Genomic DNA, 23310 nt, shown 5'->3' with positions numbered 1-23310 from the left:
ATTGAGCAAAAAGGGATCTGATGTAACACCTCAAACTTGCATATGGAGGAGCCACGGAGAAGGGAGGGGGGGGGGGGGGCAGATGCCTCCTTTCTCTCCCCCAGTCAGTTCATTACTCGTGATACCTATGTGGCCATGAACCCAAAGGAAGTGGACCGAATAAGCAGCATCACTGAGATCAGTGAGAAGGTCATGGATGGCAGAGACCAAGGGACGGCAGAAAAAACACCCAGCAATAGCCTGAAGACCACTCATTGAGTCCGTACATAACAAAACTTGAGTGAGGAAGGACTGTTTAATAACAGATGACCACCAGTCCATAGTAAACATCTCACTCTTGACAGGCAAGAGATGGTGATTTTGTGCCAATGGAAGATGTGAAGGTATGTCCCACACGATCAGTGGATTTAGAGCCATTGGTGTAAAAAAAAGAACTGGTAACCTCAAACTCCCTTAAGAGCATTTGGAACAAACAACGGAACACCACTGGAGCAATGGAGGCTTTTGGATCCCAGAAGAGATCAATCCAAATCTGTGGTCGAGGAACTAACCAAGGGGTAGGGGTGGGGGGGGGGTGGGGGGGTCTGGACAGAACGTGAGGAAGAGGACAAGGAGGGGAGCCAGTAAACCCACCCGAGGGGGGCAGTGAGCAAGTGACGGCCCGAAGCACAAAAAGAATGGAATATGAGGATGAGGTGGGGAAGAGCAGACAGTGATGGCATAGGAAACCTGGAGCTGGGACAACTGAATTTAAAGACGAAGGATCCCAGCATCAACCAGAACACTATTGACAGGGCTCGTAGGAAAGGCACTGGTGGCTAAATGGATACCACGATGGTGAACTGGGTCTACAACTGTAGTCCAGACAAGATAGAACTAATGCCTGGTAAAGGCGAAGAAGGGTTGAACATTCTACACCCCGAGAAATGTGGGCAAGAAAGCATAGAACATTGCATAAACTCAGTCAACCTTCAGATGACAGATATGGAGCAACCACGTGAGCTTGTTGTCCAAAAAGAAGACCCAAGAAATGGAACTCAGGGACCACGGTCAGGTGCCGGGCATCGAGGTAGGGCTCTGAATCAGGATGGACCACAGTATGGTGAGAGAAATGCGCTACTCTCCATTTTCCTGGGTCCGCAGAGAGCTGATAACACTATCAACCCAGAGTCTGAATGACCGGTGGGCCAGGAACTGGCAAATAAAAATTGGGAGTGAGCCCCGAAGACCACATCCTTGGAGTGTAAGAAGGATGTGATGGCGCCAAGCTGTGTTGCAGGGCTTATGAAGATTGAAGAAGACTGTGACAAGATGGCAGTGCTGAGGAATGTCCAGCCGATCTGCAGTTTCCAATTGAAGCAGATGATTGATTGGAGACCACACCTCCCAGAAGCCACACTGGTAAGGAGATAATAGGTCCCGAGATTCCAGGATTCAATTGAGCCAACAAGCTACCAGCCATTCTAGTAATTTGCATGGGACATTGATCAGGGTGATGAGCCGGTAACTATCAAGCGACGATGGATCCTTGTCAGGCTTAAGGACAGGCATCACAATACTGTCTCTTCATCGAGGGTGGAAAATGCCTTGGAGTCAAATACTGTGAAACACCTGGAGGAGAAACTGGCGTTGTGGAGGATTGAGATGTTGAAGTAATTGGTTAGGGATGGAATCAGGGCTAGGAGCTGAATCATGGAAAGAAGAGAGGGCCAGATGAAGCTCCATTTTGGCAAAAGGTTCACTGAAGGATTCCGCCTGAAGTGGAAAGCTTCTTCAGCCTGCTGCTCATGGAGGGAAAAGGCAGCTGGATAGGAGCCTGACACTGATGCCATCACAAAATAGGTCACGAAGGGTTCTGTCAGAAGTGATAGATTTGAACAAAGGCCACTTGGAAGGGCCGAGTCTAGATCACACCCGAGATGAAGGGATAAAACAACCTAGTGACAAGACAAAGCATTCCCAACACACTCATTAACTCTGTTAGATTAAGTAACGAGCTATACTATGAAGACAATTAAAGGTAATAAGACTGGCGGATGATGGGTGCCGCTTGATATGTTGCAATGCACGATGAAAATCACAGATCGTGGTGGCAATGGCCATACTCCACCACGGAACCAGCTGACAGTGAACAAGGCCTGTCATGTGGAGAATGGGAAACCGGCAGTGTGAATTGTCTTATTGAACCGATCACGGATGACTTTGTCAATACAACCTGACAAAGAAGGTGGAAACACGACCTGGGAGGTATATAAAGGCCAATCAGCACAATGGAAAGCCAAGCGGGTAACCTGGTCAGCAGAAGGTGGGAAGGGAACAAGAGGATCAGGAGGAAGTGGTCACTATCACTATCGCGTAGTGACCAGTATAAGGAAGGAAGAAGGAGACAGGAAGAGAGTGAAAGATCAGTGGCAGAGAAAGTGCCATATGCAGAACTGAAATGAGTAGGGGAACCATCATAAAGAAGGCACGTGTCACAGTCTGCAAGAAAATGGTCAATGAGCAGCCCCTGACTAAGTGAAGAAGCACTGCCCCACAAAGGATGATGGGTATTAAAATCTCGAAGGAGGAGGAAGGGAGGGGGGGAGTTGCTGAAGGTGGTCAGTTAGGGCAGTAGATTGCAAACCATGCAAAGATTGCAAATGATGATGGCAGTGTCCAATTGGACCCGAACAGCAATCATTTCCAAACGGGTATGAAGCGGGATCCATATACTAACAATATCTGTAAAGGAGTGAGGTGCAGACACCGATGGAAGCCTTTAAAGGGCCAATCTGGTTCTGACAGAAATCATGGAACCCACAAAGGGTCGGTGAAAGAGCATCAGTAAAATGATATTTCTGAAGAATGACAAGCTGCTGAGTAAAAGCCAGTAAGGTGGGTGGGTGGGTGGGGCAGGGTCCCATGGAGGGAGCCCCATCACTGATGAGTGCCTAAAATGGGGCACTTCTTCAGCTGGGGAGGGGGAGTGGCACGTGGAGTGGAGAGGAGAGGAGAGGAGAGAGGGACGAAACTGGAGTAAGGAAGAGGGAGGAGGGGAGGGAAAGGACATAACTGAGGCAAAAGTAAAAGTCACTGACACAGGGTGAAGTCTGTCAAATTTCTGATGTGCCTCAGTGTAAGATAAATGCTCCAGGGACTTATACTCTTGTACCTTCTTTTCTTTCTTATAGCTGGGCAATCTGGTGAGTGTGAAGAGTGATGACTGTTACAACTTACGCACATGGGTGGTAGAATACAGGGGCTCCCCTCAAATTGGTTGTCCACAGTCACCCCATAGAGTGTCTGCCATACACTGGGAAGACGTGCCTGAAACGCAAGCACTGAAAGAACTTCACAGGTGGCGGGACGTACGGCTTCATGTCACATTGATAACACACAACTTTGACCTTCTGTGGGAAAGTATCTACTTGAAAGCCAGAATAGAGGTTCCAGTATCAGTGCTGTTGGCCTTACCACCTTTCTGCACAACCAAACAAAATGAACTCCCCGTTGTTCCAGATTGGGCTGGAATTCCTCATCAGTTTGAAGGATGGGATTCCTATGAAAAATGGCTCCATGGACCATATTCAAAGACTGGTGTGGTGTAATGGACACTGGGAGGTTACCAACATAATCACAAGTACAAAGAGCTGCAGGCTGGGCAGCAGACGTAGTTTTGATCAACGGGGAATCTGGCTACATATTAGTGAGAGACTCCACTTCGCCAAACTTGTCTTCATTGTTTTCCACAAAAGATAATGGCTTTGTGGTGGTGAATGTGTCCCCTTCCATCCTAGTACAGACCAGGTAGTGGGCAAAGTGTGTCACCTGAAGCTAGCAAGCCTGGCCTTCCTCCCAGGGTGTAGCCAGCAAAGAGAAGGCCACAGGATCATAAGAAGCAGCATTCAATGATCTCTTACCACTCACAGAGAGAGCTGTAAAGAGAACAGCCAGATTTTTGGAGCTTGGCATGCTTCATTCACAAAGTATCTGGCCTGTACCACTCACTTGAATCAGAGGCTCACCACATGGGCGCTACCCAGCTACGACGACGACTGTTTGGCACAGTGGCCACTGCTGTGAGTTCTGATGCTCCAGAATGACAAGCAACCACTGCAAGGCATGGAGCATGCCTCCCAGGTATAGGGAGGCAACAGCTCAGGTATCACAACTCTGATGCCTGTGATGTCAGGGGGCTCTGACAGCCTCGTCACATGAACTGGCTACGCATGCTGGTGCCTTAGTGGGGTGGAGGGAGGGCTATGGCAGGGAAGGAAGAGGGAAAGGAAGAGGGTGAGGAATCCATATGATAGGGAGGGAGTTATTCCCAAACAGCTCACGTAGTGGAGGTGAAACCTCAAAAGGGGACAAAAAGAAGGATGACAGAGAAAAGGCAAGGGAACAAAACCGCAAGGAATACAGGAAACCAACTGGATAGCCAAGTCAACATAAGTAAGAACACCGAGAGAGGAGAAGGAAGGGGCAGAGAGGGAGGAGCGAGGACAGAGAAGGAGAGACATAGGGGAAGGAAATGAATGTGGGAGGGGGGAGGAGAGAGAACGAGAGCGAGAGAGAGAGAAAAGGGGGTAGTATTTTAAATGCATGTAAAGTACACACACAAACACACACACACACACACACACACACACACACACAAAGTAATTAACTAGTACAATGATGGACAAAATGAAAGGGGTTCCAGTCACTTCTTAAGTCTCATAATAAGGAAAAACATCTTATTCTGCAAAATGTAACAAGGGCAGGGTGTATTACAAGTGTAGAGTAGAGAAGAACAATTTTTATAGTCTGTAAACACTTTTAATGTCAGGCAGTTTTGAACTGAGATATTCAGTAATGAAAAGAAAAAAAGATGTGAAAATATGCTCACTTTCATAAGGAGACCTTCCTTTAGCACACGCCTGCCCGGTACAACAATTTGAGGTAATCCTCCTACCAAGCTATTCTGCAGTCTCACCATACGCTCCATGTTCTCCTGCTCTCGCATAAGATTGTTAATGTGCTTTGCAACTTCTTCTACAGCACTCAGTGATTCTGTTGGAAATGATAGTACACCATCATTACAAATACAATTGATTCATAAAAGTATTACACAAAACATAACACAAGACTAAGTTGTTGCAAATTTAAAGGTACAAGGGGGGGAGAAGGAAGAGGGTAAGAGCAGCGGTGCGAGGGGTAGAGCGGGTGAGGGGTAGAGCGGGTGAGGGGTAGAACGGGTGAGGGGTAGAACGGGTGAGGGGTAGAGCGGGTGAGGGGTAGAGTGGGAGAATCCACATAAGCACCACTAGTCACCAGAATTGCCGTTACTGACCACTGACAACACAAGTGATGAATTACAGCTGGATGAAGTTCTTTATTAATTATCAAAAAAATTATTGACTTTTTTGTGTGTCTTTTGTGATAGAGAAGTCTGAAAAATTTTGAGTCACAGCAGGCACAACATAAAGACTTATGTTGTCTAATTCAGAAGAATTTATTTTGGCTTAAATGCTTACTCGTTTAGCAGTCTTTTTGTTGTGCCTGTCTGTGACTCAACATATCCACTACATGGTGAGTAGCAATCTATCCTATGCATAATAGTGTCGTTATTCCATTCTGGATTTTTTCATTGTTTGATTTAGTTTGAAAAATTTGTATGAAACACTGTATTAAACACTTTAGATGACTAACTGCCCTGATACCACTCACGCGCACAGCAGTGAATCTGCTTAATGTAATTATTTATACTAGATATTAAATGAATGGCTTTTTATATGCAAGTGAAGTTTAAATGTGTTAATAAAGAAAAGGAGATATTTCTTTGACTTTTAGTGCCTGTCAATCATATCTGAAAGATACACAAAAATATATAGAATAAACAAACAAGGCTAAATTGCAAGGATGTATTCAATACTGGAAGTCAGTTCTCTGTTTCATGTAAAAAATATTGCAGGTTATTTAACAGACATTAAATTTCCGAAACACATCTTATGGAAATTGATTAGAATTGAAATAAATTTCAGCCCACCAGTTCTACGTGAATAGCTGCTCTGCTTCATATTCCTAAAGTTCTGTGGGGCTCGCTCTGAAGACTAATGCATGTAAGCTACTCTTTATGGCGTATTTGAGACTAAATCATCTCTCACTCATACCTCAACTAGATATTGTCTAATTTCGCACAAGTCTGAAATGTAGCTATGGCATTTCTTTGCTTTAACTGAGGCTGGACCAAAGGCACTGACACCTTCACCAAGAGACCCAGGGCAGACAAGAAAGCATTATTTCATTTCATGATTAATAGAATATTAAACCTTTCTTTGCAACAGAACGGAAGTAATTGAAAGTTAAACTTATAAAACATATAGTGATTAATAACGGTTATGTAGTTAATATGCTAGATAATATGAATTACTCAACATAACACAATAGCTGCAATATTTTGGTCAACAAAATTATGGTGACAAAAGAAAATCCCAAGATACACTGATTTGTTTTAGTATGATTCCATATCAGCTGTAATAGGACAGACTTTCCACACTATCAAAGTATGAATTAGGTTTCACATTTGTAACATAACATAAAACAGTGTGACACACTACCCAAATATTCGTTTGAGTGCAAAATCGGGAATTTGCAAAATTAGTTGTGAGGGGTGTGAAAGCTTCTACGAGGAGTAGAAGTATTTACAATAGCATTAGTGATGATATAAATACAAGAAAGAACTGCAAATCTGTTAAGAGTGCTCATCTTTGTAACAGTAATCACATAACAGTTGATATCAAAGATTCTCATAAAATTTTATGCAAGATCGAAAAAAGTAAGTAAATGGATACAGTGAAAGAGAGAAAGGCTTACAGCAGATTTTAAAAAAGCAACCAGACCTTATAATTAAATAAAACATTCCTAGATAATTTCAGGATATTTGTTACTAGTAACGTACTATTTCCTGTCCACATCAATGGTCATATTACCTCCTGTATCACCATTAGCATGATCACCCTCCTCCTCTTCCTTGGAGTTGGCAATTTGCCTATTCCATTAACAGAGGAAGTCGCTGCCAATGTTTCCTTGGCCTTTCAGTGTCTCACTTACTGTTCAGTTTATATGGTAAGATATAATTTTATGTATGACCACCACATAGTTGCTTAAATCTTAATTTTTGTGCACCTAGTTTTGACAGAACTTGGGCCTGAAGAACAAGTCTCTAGTTTGAAATAGAGTTTAGAGTTAGAGGTGAGTCGTCTTTTGGGCTAGATGATGCCATACCATTCACCAGCCTACTTACTGTCACAGTGCTAATAGATATATCATAGTATTTAAGCCTGTGCACTGCCGTGCAAAGTCAGTTCACATCGAGCCAGAGCTACAGACGGACATCCGCTCCACTACAATGCTGCTGCCGACCAACTGCCTCCTCGATGGACACTGCCTGGACTCTGCAGTCTCTGTCCCAAACTTTGGTAGAACGTTGAGTGTATTCTACTTTTCCAAGTATCTATATCACTGTGCACATGCTAAAAGTAAACTCTAGTGGAACTTTGTTTCTTTGAGCAGCAACAGAACTCTGTAAATATTAGTTTGTGGAAAACGTGACCAAGTACGAGACTTTGACTTGCTGAACAAAGGCCTGCAGCCTGGCAGTAATTTTTGAGTGTTAACCGTGTTTAGTTCATTGGAGCAGATGAGCATACAATTTTTTTCAATAAACTCTATTTGTGGAAAATTAATGACTTTAGTTCTGCCCAGGGTGGATTATTTAGTGGCATCAAGGTTTATTTATGACATACATCTGCACTGATAGCACTGGTTAGGAACAAATACTTTGAAGGTTCTATGGCTGAAACCTTGGATATGACGCCACAGGTTCAGCTGACCCTGCAACACATGCAGCAGGTTTTTCAAATCGCGATGGCAGGGTGACTGCATTGTCTGCAATGGCGCCGGAGGTCTCCAATCATCTCTCCCGCATCAACACCATGGTGAAGAACTTCAGCGCTTTGGCTCCATTGTTCGACTGCCATCTCAAATAGTGAGCCAACTACATGGTGAGGATGGAGCAACATTTCTTGGTCCGTGTCATTTCCAGTAATGAGCAGCTGCACACATTCTTGTTAGCTTATAGTGGACCTGAGATCTATCAGCTGGTACAACAACTGAAACCAGAGGATGATTCCCACAGCTTTCCTTACAGCCAGGTCAAATCCAGCTTGTATTCCCACATCTTTCCTTACAGCCAGGTCAAATCCAATTTGTATGATAATTTTGATTCCGAAGTACATGCCTTCGCGTCCTGCCATAAATTCTTCCGCTGCTACAAACTCACTGGACAATCTTATATGGCATGGACTGCCTGGTTGCTGGGCATCTCGTGGGAGTGTCATTTCGTGTGCCAGAGTCGATCCTGCCAGAGGTCCTATGTGGCGGCTTTGGTGAGGAACATGATATTGGTGCACCGTTCAGGTGACAAGCTCCGGGCAGACTCATTAAAATTGAAGGACCCCTCTCTAGAGGCACATCTGCCACTCATCAGAATTTCTGAGCAGTCAGTGCTTTCAGTGGCACCACTACATGTCCAGTTTTTGCTGTTACGCCTCCCGTCATTCCCTTCCACAAGCCTGGACAGACTGGCAACTGTCTCACAATGACCAAGCAATCAAGCACTGACCCCAGCAACTGCCGTCCTGTCACATCCCCATCACCAATGCTGTTATCAGTGGTCGAAATTTATGGCATGTGGTAAATCAGGTCACAGGATGGAAGTCTGTCAGTCCAGCAAAATATCAATGGACTACATGCTGTACGGTGGAACAGTGGCTGGGACCAGCCTTTCCTCAATGTCGGTTATGCGCATCTCCCCACCACAAAGTGTCTTTCCCAGACTGTATCCATTGTCAGGATGCATCCCTGCTTGCAAACTGACACAATCTCTGGTTGTCGCTCCTACCTGCAGACAGGTGGCCCGCCCCTCCAGCCCATGGATTTCCAGATGCGGTCTTACGAGCATAATGTGTCCTACACCCTACATGACAAGCTTTGCCTTGAACTCCAGCATTTGCAAGACGAAAGTGTCCTTACCCCAGTCTCTAATAGACACTTTCTCCCAGATGAGAATACACTTTTTCCGTGTTAAGTGACAACATACTTTTCCTCAGAGCTTCAAAACTTGTTGCAGGGTGTCAATGGTCAAACCTGGGACTCCACATGGCCAAGCGGAAGCCGGGACCCACGACATCGTATTTCGTCAGGAGGCTCAGCAAGTTTAATAGCGTCAAGGGACAGTGAAGAGTGATACAGCAGTATACGGTAGAACTGCTTTATTCACATAATTTACAGTACTTCAATGGGTGCAGCGTAGTGTCGGCGTGCCGCCCGCAGCGCTGTTCCGTGAGTCCAGCCAGCTCAGCAACTCCTGGTATGCCAACGCTGCTGCTCCGTCATCAAGGCTGCTCAGCTGGGAGTCTGCCACACTCTGCCCATGATCCTCGAGACTGTTACAGTCCCTGGTCCCTGCCACCCTCTGCCTTGTTTGGCCTGCTCTGTACGACTATGGGATGAAGGTGGTTGTACTGGTCACCCGTGGCCCTTGGGCCGCTGCTACTCCCAGGACAGGACCGGACTCGAACCCGTGTCCTCATGGATGTGGTGCCACAACTTGCTGCTAGTGGTGCTTGCTGGATGGCAACACCCACTGCCATCCCTGGTGCTGCTGCACTTCCCGCAGCGTAAATCTCGCCCGGAGCCCGGTACTCCAGGTGGGAAACAAACGTGGCCCATCCTGGACCCGCTGCAGACTGCTGTCACTGCCCTCCTCCAGGCAGACTGTGCAATCTCCAAGTACCTGGCTGTCGTTCCGTCCCGCCCCAGTGTTGCGTCCCCGGAGGCGGAATACAGCCCGAACAAGTACACAGAAACAAAGTATAGGTTACACAGGATATTTACATCGCTGCCAGACTGGCCCCTATAAGCGTAGACCAGCACAGGTCCGACCCGACTCTCGACTGACCTGGCACACCCCTCAAGCTTAAAGTGCCTGACTATTTATACTGTTTTTCCCTTCGCTTCTGACAGTGCCAGAGAGAGACAAATTATGGCAGGGGTAAATTCCCATACGTCAACCACTTGCACATCACCACTCTTGGATCTGGCCTACAGCCTCGCCTCATACATCGCAATAAGTTAAAGCAAAGCTGCAGTTCCCTGCCTCGCTGTTGCTCCACTCCAAACACGTCGTACATACAATATGCCGCTGCAGCTCTGCGCCATGTTTACCCTACCTGGCCTACTGGCTCCTTACTATTACCCCACACTGTCAGCGGCCCCAGACTTCACCGTTCAACCACGCCTTTACTGAATTTTAACAAAATTCCCCTTTCCTACGACTAAGACTAATACCAGCACAGCAAACTTATCAATCTGCATACACTGGCATAGAATTTCTCAGCACTTTAGAAAGTGAAACTCGGGGGAGGGGGTAGGAAAAACATATTTTGGAAAGATGTCTGACGTGCAGCAACATGTTTTGGAAAGATGTCTGATGTGCAGCAGCATGTATACTGCATATTTTCGTATAAGGAAAGTATAAATTCGAATTCCACCAAACACCACGTTACTTTCCGAAGCACTGAAATTGAGATTGCGATGTGCTTTTGTAAGACAGTCATCGCTCATGTCATGTGATCTCGCCACAGCGGATATCCAGATCATAGGAAATGTGATGTAGTCAGCCAATAGCAACATTGCTGTTAAGTAGTGCAAACATACAAATAGGAAAAGTTAATGGTTTAAATTAATATACATAGTGTTGATACAAGAAAAGAAAAGCTTTCACACATAATATTGATCTCGAATATTAATAAGCTGTAAGAGAAGCTAAGCTTTCACATATAATGTTGATCTTTTCTGCACGTGTTACACTTTAAGATACATCACATAAATGTGCTAGTAACATTTTAACAATGACATAAATGATTTTCTGGGCTCGAAATTCTTTTAAATGGTCGTCCCCAAAAAGGTGATTTTTAAATGAGTGTCAAATGCTCTACGATATAAGAAATTCATTGTACGTTCTCACACATACTTCATCTTGCGTAAAAGGAAATTTACTTTGAAAGTAACGCTTTTCAAACATCCATTCACAATATTTTCCCACAATCTGTTAGAAATAGGTTCATTTCAGCAGTTTCCAGAGAGCGCCAGATAACACGCGTCACCACACTTGTGCAACTACGATTACGAAGGAAGCCCGTATGTTCGTACTTGTAAAACATTAAAAGATCTTACACAATGTAATAAAAGAAACAAGACATTAGAGGATACTCGAAGAGAAATGAAATTTCGTGAACCATATTAAATGCATATTTCGCTTAAAGTGCACATTCACATGTCCAGATTGGGATGTAAATTTTCTTGGAGTACCAGTACTGTATTATCTCATGTTTGGTTCTTTATTATGACATAATGCCATACATGCTAGGAGATGAAAATGTGCGCTTGAAATACAGCGAACAGCTGAAAGTAGCCAACAGTGTGGAATTAAGCACTTAGTTTCAAATGAATTGACTGCCTCAGCAGAAAAGATTAATGAATGCCAAATTTCTTTAGAAAACCAACGGAAATAACTTCATTGTTCTGCAAGGCGATTAATGCTTGACTGTCAGAAAGCTGGAAATGAAATTTAAAAAAAAATCAAACTAATAACATATTTTAGCCTTGTGGAATTACGTGAATGTAATTTAATTCACTTGATAGCTTCCGGTCACAGAATTACATTTTGTTTTCATTTGACATGAGAGCAATAAACAAAGAGGAAACAGCAAAATCACTAAACGCAAACATGGGCCACATGGAGACTACTCACCTCCCCACTAAAACTCAAGACTGCTCTGTGCATCAGCCCCAGATCTATGATATTTCCGAACCGGGGCAATACTAGATAGTGCCCCCCCCCCCCCCCCCCCAATCCCCCAAATTCCTCGGGCATTTGCGGTAGGATGCCAAAAATTAAAAAAAATCAACTTTTTAAAAATATGTTTATTATGTAGCGCACATCTTTCTGAAGAGTATGATACATAAAGTATATGTGTTTGAGGAAATGGTGAGACATGTTATTTGGTCTTAAGTGTACCAAAGTGCAGTGCCACGCTTCTTCACACACCATTCTTCTATTGCACATCACTGTATTTCGCTCTGTGGACTTCAAACGTGTAACATTTTGTAATGGATTCCATCAAACTATATTCAGGACAGTGGAAATTAAAACGTCCTGTGGTGCCTCTACTGCTCCCATGCCCTCAGTCGGCCAGTTTGACATCCTGTCCCCTCTTTTCTTTATATATTATAACACACTCGCAATTAATACTGGATAGGATTATTTATAACTGGGCGAAAAATAACTCTTCAGAAAAGTTGCACTCTTTATTGCCTATTAGCTAATAACTTGCAGTTTTGTATGACATAGAATTAGATATAAGGTACACAGAACCAGTAAAGATGAGAGACAAACAAGACAGTACACATTTCTTCAGTCCTTAAGTCCTAGTATTTTTTTTCTCTCTCTGTAATCTTGCTAGAGCTTTATATGGCGTGCTTTCCTTTGTGGGAGAGACTATTACCTCATGAAAGTTTGTAAAACGTTTTGCTACAAAAAAAATGAAATGCCGTTGTCTAATACTGAAAAAGCTGTTAATACAAATATTACCCAAGACTGGTGTGGTTTCTCGATCTGATTACGTGTATTTTGTCACTGTCCGCTAGATAAAACAAAATTGACCTGCCTAATATTGAAGCATTGTAACACACGTCAAATAAACGAGACTGTTTTGGCACAAATGATCATTTTTATAAAAAGACAGAATATAATTCACGAAGTACCAACATCAAATGCCTATTAAGCCTACTACAAGCAAAAAGTCTTATGTTAGGAAATAGTTTCACATTTCATTCATACGCTCCAGCTTCTGAAGCATTAGATCAAAATGTAATAGTACGAAATTTTTATATAAATTTGGAACTGTCATATTTTATGATGTCCCCATTTTTTCTCCTTCCTCGTTCAAACAATCAATCTTGTCATCACTAATTCTGTAACTATTCCCGTCAGTGTCAAAACTTATTCTCCGGTTAACTTCACTAACCCTGCCACAATCACTGGTTTAGTTATCCTGCATTTATTCTCCGGTTAGGCATGTTCATAAAATTCGTTTTCTGCGCTACTTCCAGAACAGAACCTTAGTGGTTGATAGCCGGGGAGTGTACAACTGGCCCCTACTAGTGTAGCGGTCTGGCCAAAAATTCTGTCAAAATTTCATTTTCTTGGATACACCGAGAAGATAATACGTAATCCTTCTTACCTGTTATACTTGTTAGTCATTTAATTCCACTCTGCTAGTCTGAATCTATGGATTTTTCTAGTAATTATAACAATGCTGATCATTCGCAAATCCAGTCAACCACATAAACAGCGACTGGCACTCACCCGTTCTGCTTTATTCCGCTCAGCTCGTATAGCCCCGTTCCCTTTTGCCTTCAGGAAAGTTTATTTCTAGATCGACAGGTATTCCCCTGGAAGAGACATTACGTACACTATGCACGCATCCAAAAACCAACTTACGATTCATTCAGAAATCAACTTAAAATTTGTCCAAAAATGTTCTAAAACCAACAGGGAAGCGTTTCAAAATCATATGAATAATCGATTGATCAATGTGCACTGGATGCTAGGCACTTTGTGATCAAGGTTTTTTTCCTCAAGAATATTCTGCCTAAGGCGGATTCTTCATGTGACCTATTTTAAAATGATGGAATTGTGACATAAAGCAGTTTAAAATTCTTAAGCCAGACAATGATACTTTTGAAACTAGCTTCAAAATAATAAACATTTTAGCAGTTTTGTAACGCTATTTATGAAAATGTCTTTCCTGAAAGCTGTGGAGCACAACTTCAAGAAGACTTTATTTGATGAAACTCTTTTTGGTATATTTCCTTCTTGCATCCCATTCAGGTGTGAGAGCCATCTTTCTTTTTATTTGTTGATTCTATTTTAATGACAATACTATGAAAGGGATGGACTGCTACTCACAGTATAGAGGAGATGAGTAGCAGGCAGACACAACAAAAAGATTGCTATACATTCAAGCTTTCAGCCAAAAGGCCTTCTTCTAAAGCAGAAAAGGAGGAGACTGAGGTGGGGAGGGATGGGAGGGTACGAGTGAGGGAAAGTGCAGTGCTGCTAGTGGGTGTGTGCAGAGATGTGGTGGTGACAGGTTAGGCCTGCTAGGTACAGCTGTGAGGTTTGAGCGGGGAGGGAGGGGGAGCAGGAAAGGACGGAAGTTGAGGAGGGGAAAGGAACTAGTGTGTGTGTGTGTGTGTGTGTGTGTGTGTGTGTGTGTGTGTGTGTAGAGCTGGAATGGGTGAAGGGAAGAGAATAGGTAGACGAAGGGCATGGACTAGCAAAGGTTGAGGCCACACCATTATCCACCACAACCTGCATATCTCCCCTACTTCCCCTCATAGCCGACAAACCCTGCCTCACAGACCTACTAAATTTATAACACCCTCAGAAACTCCCTCCCACCACCATACACAATCCAGAATATAAATATACCCAAAACACAGACATCAACTGTTCCTCCAAATGCCTTAGTCTTACCAAAGTATCAGTCCTTTCCAAGGGCCTTACCTTTTGTACCACTCCCAAATTCAATTATGCTAGACTCATTAAAGACAAACTCAATAGAAAACCAGTAGTGAACCCTGTCTGACTCCTCTGCTCACTCCTTTTCACTTAATCATTATCCACCTCTACTGTCCTCAAATCACCCCATCAACATTCCATAATTGCTTAACCTCAAACTTTGTCTCACCATCATTTCCCAAATCCCTTAACACAGTAATCAACCTTAAATCGACAGAAAGAACAGCAGTCCACCATCTAAAAACAGATCCTGACCTTATAATCCTACCTGCCAACAAAGGCTCCACCACTGTGGTTTTGAACTGCAGGGCTTAACTGGTGAAGGTACTCCGCCAGCTGTCAGATTCTTCCACCTATATAGCCTGCCACAGTGACACATTCCAGAAATCCGACAGGATCTTCAGTCTCTCCTCAAATCCCATCCCAGAACCTCTCCCCTGAGTCTCTCTCTCTCTCTCTCTCTCTCTCTCTCCCCCCTCCCTCCCCCCTCACTCCTAGCACTCCCTCACTCCTACCTTCTGCACGCTTCCTAAGTCTGTACACCCAACCACCAAGGATGCCTTGTTGTGGCCAATTACTGTGCTCTCACAGAGAATCTACTCTTGTGGATAACACCTTGTGGATAACACCTTGTGGATAACCTACCCTCATATATAACACTCCAACAATTTCCTCCACTGACTCTCACAGTTCCTGCTCCTTTACCACAGGCACCCTGCTCATCACTAATAATGCCACCTCCCTCTACACAAACATTGCCAATGCCCATGGCCTTGCTGCTTTGAAACACTATCTTTCCCGAGGCCAAACTAACTCCAAAACAATCACCTTCTTCCTGGTCACCATAACCAACTTTATTCTCGCCCACAATTACTTCATCTTTGAAGGCATCACCTACAAAGAAATCAATTTTACAGCAATGGGAACCCACATGGTACCATTCTATGCCAACTTATTCATGAGCCTTCTAGAGGAATCCTTCCTAGCTATTTGGGCTCTCGTACTCCTGCATGGTTTGGATTCACTGACACCTTTGTGACCTGGACTGAGGGCAAGGACACCTTATCGACATTCCTCCAGAACATCAACATGTTCTCTCCAGTTTGCTTCACATAGTTTGCTCCACAACCCAACAAGCTACCTTCCTCAATGTTGACCTCCATCTCAAAGGTACCTACATCAGTACCTCTGTCCACATGAAACCTACCACCCACCAACAATACCTGGACTCCAACAGCTGCCATCCACACAATACCAAAGAGTCCCTCCCATACAGCCTCACTACCATGGCCACCGCACCTGTGGTGTCAAACTATCCTCCTCCAAATGTAGGCCTACCGAGGGTACCATTGAGGTCTTCACAGACCAAAATTACTCTCAACCTTGTATGGAAACAGATCTCCTGTGCTTTGTCTCACCAGTCACCTCCCACATACCCACCCAACTCAAACCCTGCTCCCAACCCCTTGCCCCATGGCTCGTATACCTGTTATATACCCACATGCAGACCAGTCTCATACAACCCACAATCACAACCACCACCACTTACTCCATTCCGGTCACAGGCATCCCCTACACGATCAAAGGTAAGGGTACCTGAGAAAACAATCACATGATCTAGAAACAAATCTGCAACCACTGTGCTATTTTCTACATGGGCATGACAATCAACAAGCTATTTGTTTGCATGAATGTCCTCTGACAAACTATGGTCAAGAGACAGCCAGACCACCCAGGTGCTAAGCATGCTGCCTAACACAACATGCTTCACTTAAATGACTAATTCACAGCCTGCACCACCTGGATCCTTCCTACCAATGCAAGCTTTTCTGAATTACACAGGTGGGAACTCTGCCTGTAATATATCCTTCATTCCTGTAACCCCCATGGCCTCAATTTCCGCTAGTCCCTGTCCTTAACCTACCTATCCTCTTCCCTTGATCCACTCCAGCATTACACAGCCTTCTATTCCACCAGCACACTCACTAGTCTTTGTCCCCTCCTCCACTTCTCTCCTTTTCCACTACCCCTCTGCTCCCCACCCAAAAATCTCCTGATTGCACCTAGTAGCTCTACCTTGTCCCCTGCTATCTCCCCTCTATCCCACAACAGCCACCTCCTTATGCCCTTTCCGGCAGCCAGAGGCAGTGGTCATGTGAATGCGTGTGTGTTTTCTACTTTAGAAGGCTTTTTGTCAGAAAGCTCAAATGTATAGCAATCATTTTGCTGTGCCTATCTGGAACTCAACATCTTTGGTAGTGAGTAATAAGATACCATTTTCATAATATTGTCATTATTCAATCCTGGATTTTCCATTGTGTGATTTCATCTTCTATTTTGAAAAGATTAATGTCTCTCCGCACAAAGTCATTTTTTCACCCTAACCAATAAGACACACAGCAATATTGTCACAACCACCAATTTATAAAATTTCATTCTTTGATAGGATATATTCAGAGACATCAAGGAATTGTCAGTTTAGTATTGGAGGGAAATGTGAGGGCTAAAAATCGTCGAGGGAGACCAAAAGACAAGACGAATCCAGACCACAACAACATTGTATACATATAGGTGGATAGGTGCTCTAAACATGAGCCAGTTTTTCAAATAATCCCCAGAATCCATAATAGATTGTAAGTACATGCACTTTAGAAAACATTAAGAATTTTATGTTTGATATTTTCAATGTTTTAGCAATTTGCTTCATATATAATTTCTTAAGGGGAGCCGGAGGTGCCTATGCTGCCCATGTTAAAATCACAAAGTTTGAGGAACATTTATGAATAAACTACCAAATAGAAAAAATTGAATTTTTTTTACATATAGAGTGGTTTACTATTGCAGTTATGACACGGAGTTTGGAGTATCTTTTCTAGTTTCCTTCCAATTATGTTTTTTATTAATGACCCAAATTTTTTTTACAAATAATTGCTTTATAATTAAACTGAAATGAAACTACTGAACATATTGGCAAATGGCTGTGTTACAATGTAAGTTTGACCACTAGAAGTGCTGTATAAAAATTTCATCTCTCTAGCTTGAGTGGGTTTTGAGAAAATGTTCCTTATATTCGAAAAATTCTAATTTACGGGAAATGGCTATCAAAGATTCTCAATACATTCCTGCACTACAGGATGGATTATCAGGGTCTTCTTCTTCATCCTCCAAAAGCTTCCTCTTTCTGTCATCTTTTCTGGCCTGTTGTTCCATCATACTTCATATGCCTTTCTCTTCTTTCTGCTCCTCTTATCCTTTCTCTGTCAATATTTCTTAGTGCTCGTACAGTGTTCACCCCAGCTGTAAATCCTAATGCCTTCAGAACTTCACACTTCACACTGTTCCCTTGGTTGTAGGTTGCTATTGCATCATAAATGCCACAGTGCAGTGTTTTTATGCTTACAAACACCCTTTTAGGAATCACTTTCCAAATCAAATTGTTTACGCTCTCATTAGGATTCTGTGTCTTTCCGTGTAGACATTTGTGTAACAATTCTGGCTGTGCTAAGTCATGAAAAATATCATCACTGTCACTAACATATTCACGAAATCTGTCACTTCCACCAGTCAGCTTCTTGCTAGAAGATGTCACAGGGCTATGGCCGGCCATGTGTTGCTTAGCAGAAGAACGCACTGTTTCAGTAATTGTAGTATCGCAACTTGGTATTAGTGTTAATTTTCTTTTACCTACGTTCTTCCTCTTCTTATATACACGGTAACTAAAACGTGGCATTGTAACCAGAACAACGCTTTACACAAGAAGTATAATACTACCAACAACAGGCGCAACACTGAACTAATTCGAAACGGTAAACAGCAAAGAGACGATGTTCCGCGCTCTTAGCGCTTCATTTGTCACAGAAAACAACGTAGCCAACCCTTGCACACTCGCTGTATGCGTAACAGGCCGAGAAAATCCCAAGCAGTTCGCCAGGAAGTCACGAGAGGGTGCATTCAGCGCAGGCGTGGGGGGAAAATGGTGATAACTCCACTTCCAGGGCGAGTAGAACAATAATTCAAAGTTTACATTAAAGAGGAATGTTCCAATTAATTTTCGGTAGAAAAATAAAAAAAATAAATAAATAAATATTGTAATTTATTGGATTTGACCACCTCCGGCTCCCCTTAAACATACGCATGCTTTAGACCCACTTCACACTAACAAAACTGGTCAATAATTCGGTATTTATTAAAGAGACTGACACTGACATATAATGCCTGCATTTAAATAAGTGAAAAAGTGGCTGAACTGAATCTGGGATTGTAAAACAGTTAAGATCCTTCGATGCCACGAAGGCATCTGACCCAGACATATCCCCATAGGATTATATGTTGTCTATACTACAAATATAGCACCATTCTTATCCATCATCTATCAGAGATCACTGGAACAGCAGAAAGTTCCAAGGGACTGGAAGAAGGTCCAGATCATAGCAATCTATAAAAAGGGGAGAAAATCGGATGCACATAATTACAGACCAATTTCACTGGCATCGATTTCTTGTAGAATCATGGAACATATTGTGTGTTCTGACATAATGACCTTTCTAGACTGAGAAGCTCATCTGCAGAAACCAACACCGTTTCAGGAAACAGAGGTCATGCGCGACACAGCTGGCCCTCTTTATGCATGATATACAACAGGCTCTAGTTACCGGCTCACAAGTTGATGCCATATTTCTCGACTTTTGAAAGGCCTTCGACTCGGTTCCGCATTGTCACTTGCTTCAGAAAGAGCGCGTTTATAGTCTATCAAATGATATATGAGGTTGGACAGAAAGTTTTCTAACAGACAGAGGCAGTATGCCATCCTAAATGGGGTGACTTCAACAGAAATAAGCGTAGCTTCAGGTGTGCCTTAGGGCAGCGTAATAGGTCCGTCGCTTTTTACGATTTACATAAACAATATGATTCATGGTATTGACAGCTGCATTAGACTGTTTGCTGATGATGCTGTAGTCTACAGGAAAGTTGTGAACAAGTCAATGAGGATTTGCAGAAAATAAATGCATGGTGTAATGACTGGCAGTTATCTCTCAATATTAGAAAGTGTAACCTACCGAGTATAACAACGCAAAAATCTCCATTAATGTATGAGTACAAAATAAATGCCCAGTCATTGGAAGTGGCAACACCGGTCAAGTATCTAGGTGTGACTATTCGAAATGATCTCAAATGGAATGATCAGATTACACAAGTAAAGGGCAAGGCGAACTCTAGATTGCGGTTTACTGGTAGAATCCTGAAGTGTGCAGTCCTTCAACAAAGGAAATAGCTTACAATACGTTAGTTCGTTCAGTCTTATTGTTCATCTGTATGGGGCCCTTACCAGTTGGGTCTCATTCAAGAGATTGATAGGGTCGAAAGAAGAGTGGCAAGATTCGTGACTGATACATTTAGCCATAGCGAGAGCATTACAACTCTCATAGAAAGTTTGAAGTAGGACACACTTGCAGACAAACGACACGCTAAATGGAAGGTGCTGCTCACTAAATTTCTAAATCCAATCTTCGCCAAGGATGTAGAGCATATATTATTACCACTAACTTTCAAATCACGCAATGATAATCATTCAAAGATAAGGGAGTTGTACTGAGGCGTTCAGACAGTCGTTTTTCCCTTGCGCGATCCGCGAGTGGAAGGGGGTGGGGGTGGGGGGGGGAATATGACTTTTTGGTGGCTAGTGGAGAATATATATGTAAATGTAGATTAATGTTTTTGTAAACTCAAACAGCTAAGAGAGTGAAATAGGAGATTACAAATTTTATGAAATTATTCCATTATGAAAGCATTTTCAAAGCTAAATCTATGAAAATTTGTATTTGATTTCTCAGTTAGATATAAAAGAAGTATGTGTTTCACAATTTTTGGAAATTCAGTTTCTAAGGTGGTGAAAAAGGGGATGATAATTTTTAAGAAATTATTTCGCCATATTAAAAAAAAATTTTAAAAGCTAAATCATTGAAAATTGATATGCCACTTCTCAGTTAGATATAAAGATATAAAGAAACATGTGTTGGGGATGAAAGTTTCTATGGAAATATCACCACAAGAATGCAAAAGGCATGGTTAACAAATTCTTGGACTCCAGTTACCAGAATTTCTTTTCATCAGCAGTGCGTCTGGAAAAGACGATACTTCTATGGCCTTAATTAGTGTGAAAAGTTTAGAAGGTGTTGCAATTTATGAAAAACAAAAATTTGATAAACAATGACAACAACTCTGTGTAGACCATACTGTCTACCCGAGCAAAGCAGCGGGCACTAAACTAGTCTATTAATATACTCCTGGAAATTGAAATAAGAGTGCGTGAATTCATTGTCCCAGGAAGGGGAAACTTTATTGACACATTCCTGGGGTCAGATACATCACATGATCACACTGACAGAACCACAGGCACATAGACACAGGCAACAGAGCATGCACAATGTCGGCACTAGTACAGTGTATATCCACCTTTCGCAGCAATGCAGGCTGCTATTCTCCCATAGAGACGATCGTAGAGATGCTGGATGTAGTCCTGTGGAACGGCTTGCCATGCCATTTCCACCTGGCGCCTCAGTTGGACCAGCGTTCGTGCTGGACGTGCAGACCGCGTGAGACGACGCTTCATCCAGTCCCAAACATGCTCAATGGGGGAGATCTTGCTGGCCAGGGTAGTTGACTTACACCTTCTAGAGCACGTTGGGTGGCACGGGATACATGCGGACGTGCATTGTCCTGTTGGAAGTTCCCTTGCCGGTCTAGGAATGGTAGAACGATGGGTTCGATGACGGTTTGGATGTACCGTGCACTATTCAGTGTCCCCTCGACAATCACCAGTGGTGTACGGCCAGTGTAGGAGATCGCTCCCCACACAATGATGCCGGGTGTTGGCCCTGTGTGCCTTGGTCGTATGCAGTCCTGATTGTGGCGCTCACCTGCACGGCGCCAAACACGCATACGACCATCATTGGCACCAAGGCAGAAGCGACTCTCATCGCTGAAGACGACATGTCTCCATTCGTCCCTCCATTCACGCCTGTCGCGACACCACTGGAGGCGGGCTGCACGATGTTGGGGCGTGAGCGGAAGACGGCCTAATGGTGTGCGGGACCGTAGCCCAGCTTCATGGAGACGGTTGCGAATGGTCCTCGCCGATACCCCAGGAGCAACAGTGTCCCTAATTTGCTGGGAAGTGGCGGTGCGGTCCCCTACGGCACTGCGTAGGATCCTACGGTCTTGGCGTGCATCCGTGCGTCGCTGCGGTCCGGTCCCAGGTCGACGGACACGTGCACCTTCCGCCGACCACTGGCGACAACATCGATGTACTGTGGAGACCTCACGCCCCACGTGTTGAGCAATTCGGCGGTACGTCCACCCGGCCTCCCGCATGCCCACTATACGCCCTCGCTCAAAGTCCGTCAACTGTACATACGGTTCACGTCCACGCTGTCGCGGCATGCTACCAGTGTTAAAGACTGCGATGGAGCTCCGTATGCCACGGCAAACTGGCTGACACTGACGGCGGCGGTGCACAAATGCTGCGCAGCTAGCGCCATTCGACGGCCAACACCGCGGTTCCTGGTGTGTCCGCTGTGCCGTGCGTGTGATCATTGCTTGTACAGCCCTCTCGCAGTGTCCGGAGCAAGTATGGTGGGTCTGACACACTGGTGTCAATGTGTTCTTTTTTCCATTTCCAGGAGTGTACATTACCTCTTACCGAACGATTACAGTTACTTGTTGCGTGAATGTTCGTCGACAATAGACAGACATACACATGCACATGCACACGCAGCTCACACACGACTGCAGTCTCAGGCAACTGAAACCACACTGCGAGCAGCAGCACCATTGCTTGATGGGAGTGGTGACTGGGTGGAGGTAAGGAGGAGGCTGGAGCAGGGAGGGGAAGGGATAGTATGGTGGTGGTGACATACAGTGAAGTGCTACCAGTTAGACAGAAGGCATGGGAGAGGTGGAGAGGGGGGCGGAAAAGGGAGAGAAATAAAAAGACTGAGTGTACGTGGTGGAATGACAGCTGTGTAGTACTGGAATGGAAACAGGGAAGGGGTTGGATGGATGAGGACAGTGACTAAGGAAGGTTGAGGCCAGGATGTTTACTGGAACGTAGGATTTATTGCAGGGAAAGTACCCACCTGTGCAATTCAGAAAAGATGGTGTTGGTAGAGAGGATGTATATGGCACAACTGTGAAGCAGTCATTGAAATAAAGGATATCATGTTTGGTAGCGTGTTCAGCAACAGGGTAGTCCACTTGTTTCTTGAACACAGTTTGTTGGTGGCCATTCAAGCAGACAGACAGCTTGTTGGTTTTCACACCTACACAGAATGCAGCACAGTGGTTGCAGCTTAGCTTGTAGACCACATGACTCATTTCACAGGTAGCCCTGCATTTGATGGGATATGTGATGTCAGTGACCGGTCTGGAGTAGGTGGTAGCTGGAGGATGTATGGGACAGGTCTTGCATCTAGGTGTATTACAAGGGTATGGGCCATGAGGCAAAGGATTGGGAGCAGGGATTGTTTAAGGATGGATGAGTATACCGTGTAGGTTTGGTGGGTGGCAGAATACCACTGTGGGAGGGGTTGGAAGGATAGCAGGCAAGACATTTCTCATTTCAGGACATGACGAGAGTT

The 23310-nt window shown here is 43.9% G+C and overlaps 1 protein-coding gene across 1 annotated transcript in view; it reads right to left on the bottom strand.

Moving 5' to 3' along the window:
* Positions 1 to 23310, bottom strand: part of LOC126187674 (putative protein tag-52) — a 174394-nt gene that overhangs the window by 69133 nt on the left and 81951 nt on the right. Inside the window, exon 5 of the mRNA XM_049928907.1 lies at positions 4871 to 5034. Within this exon, the coding sequence (XP_049784864.1) occupies positions 4871 to 5034 (164 nt within the window). The remainder of the gene's footprint in view (positions 1 to 4870; positions 5035 to 23310) is intronic.

The sequence above is a fragment of the Schistocerca cancellata genome, chromosome 5 (assembly GCF_023864275.1).
Source record: "Schistocerca cancellata isolate TAMUIC-IGC-003103 chromosome 5, iqSchCanc2.1, whole genome shotgun sequence".
Taxonomy (NCBI): Eukaryota; Metazoa; Arthropoda; class Insecta; order Orthoptera; family Acrididae; genus Schistocerca; species Schistocerca cancellata.
The sequence above is the reverse complement of the archived record's forward strand: the minus strand, read 5'-3'. Positions and strand labels throughout refer to the sequence as shown.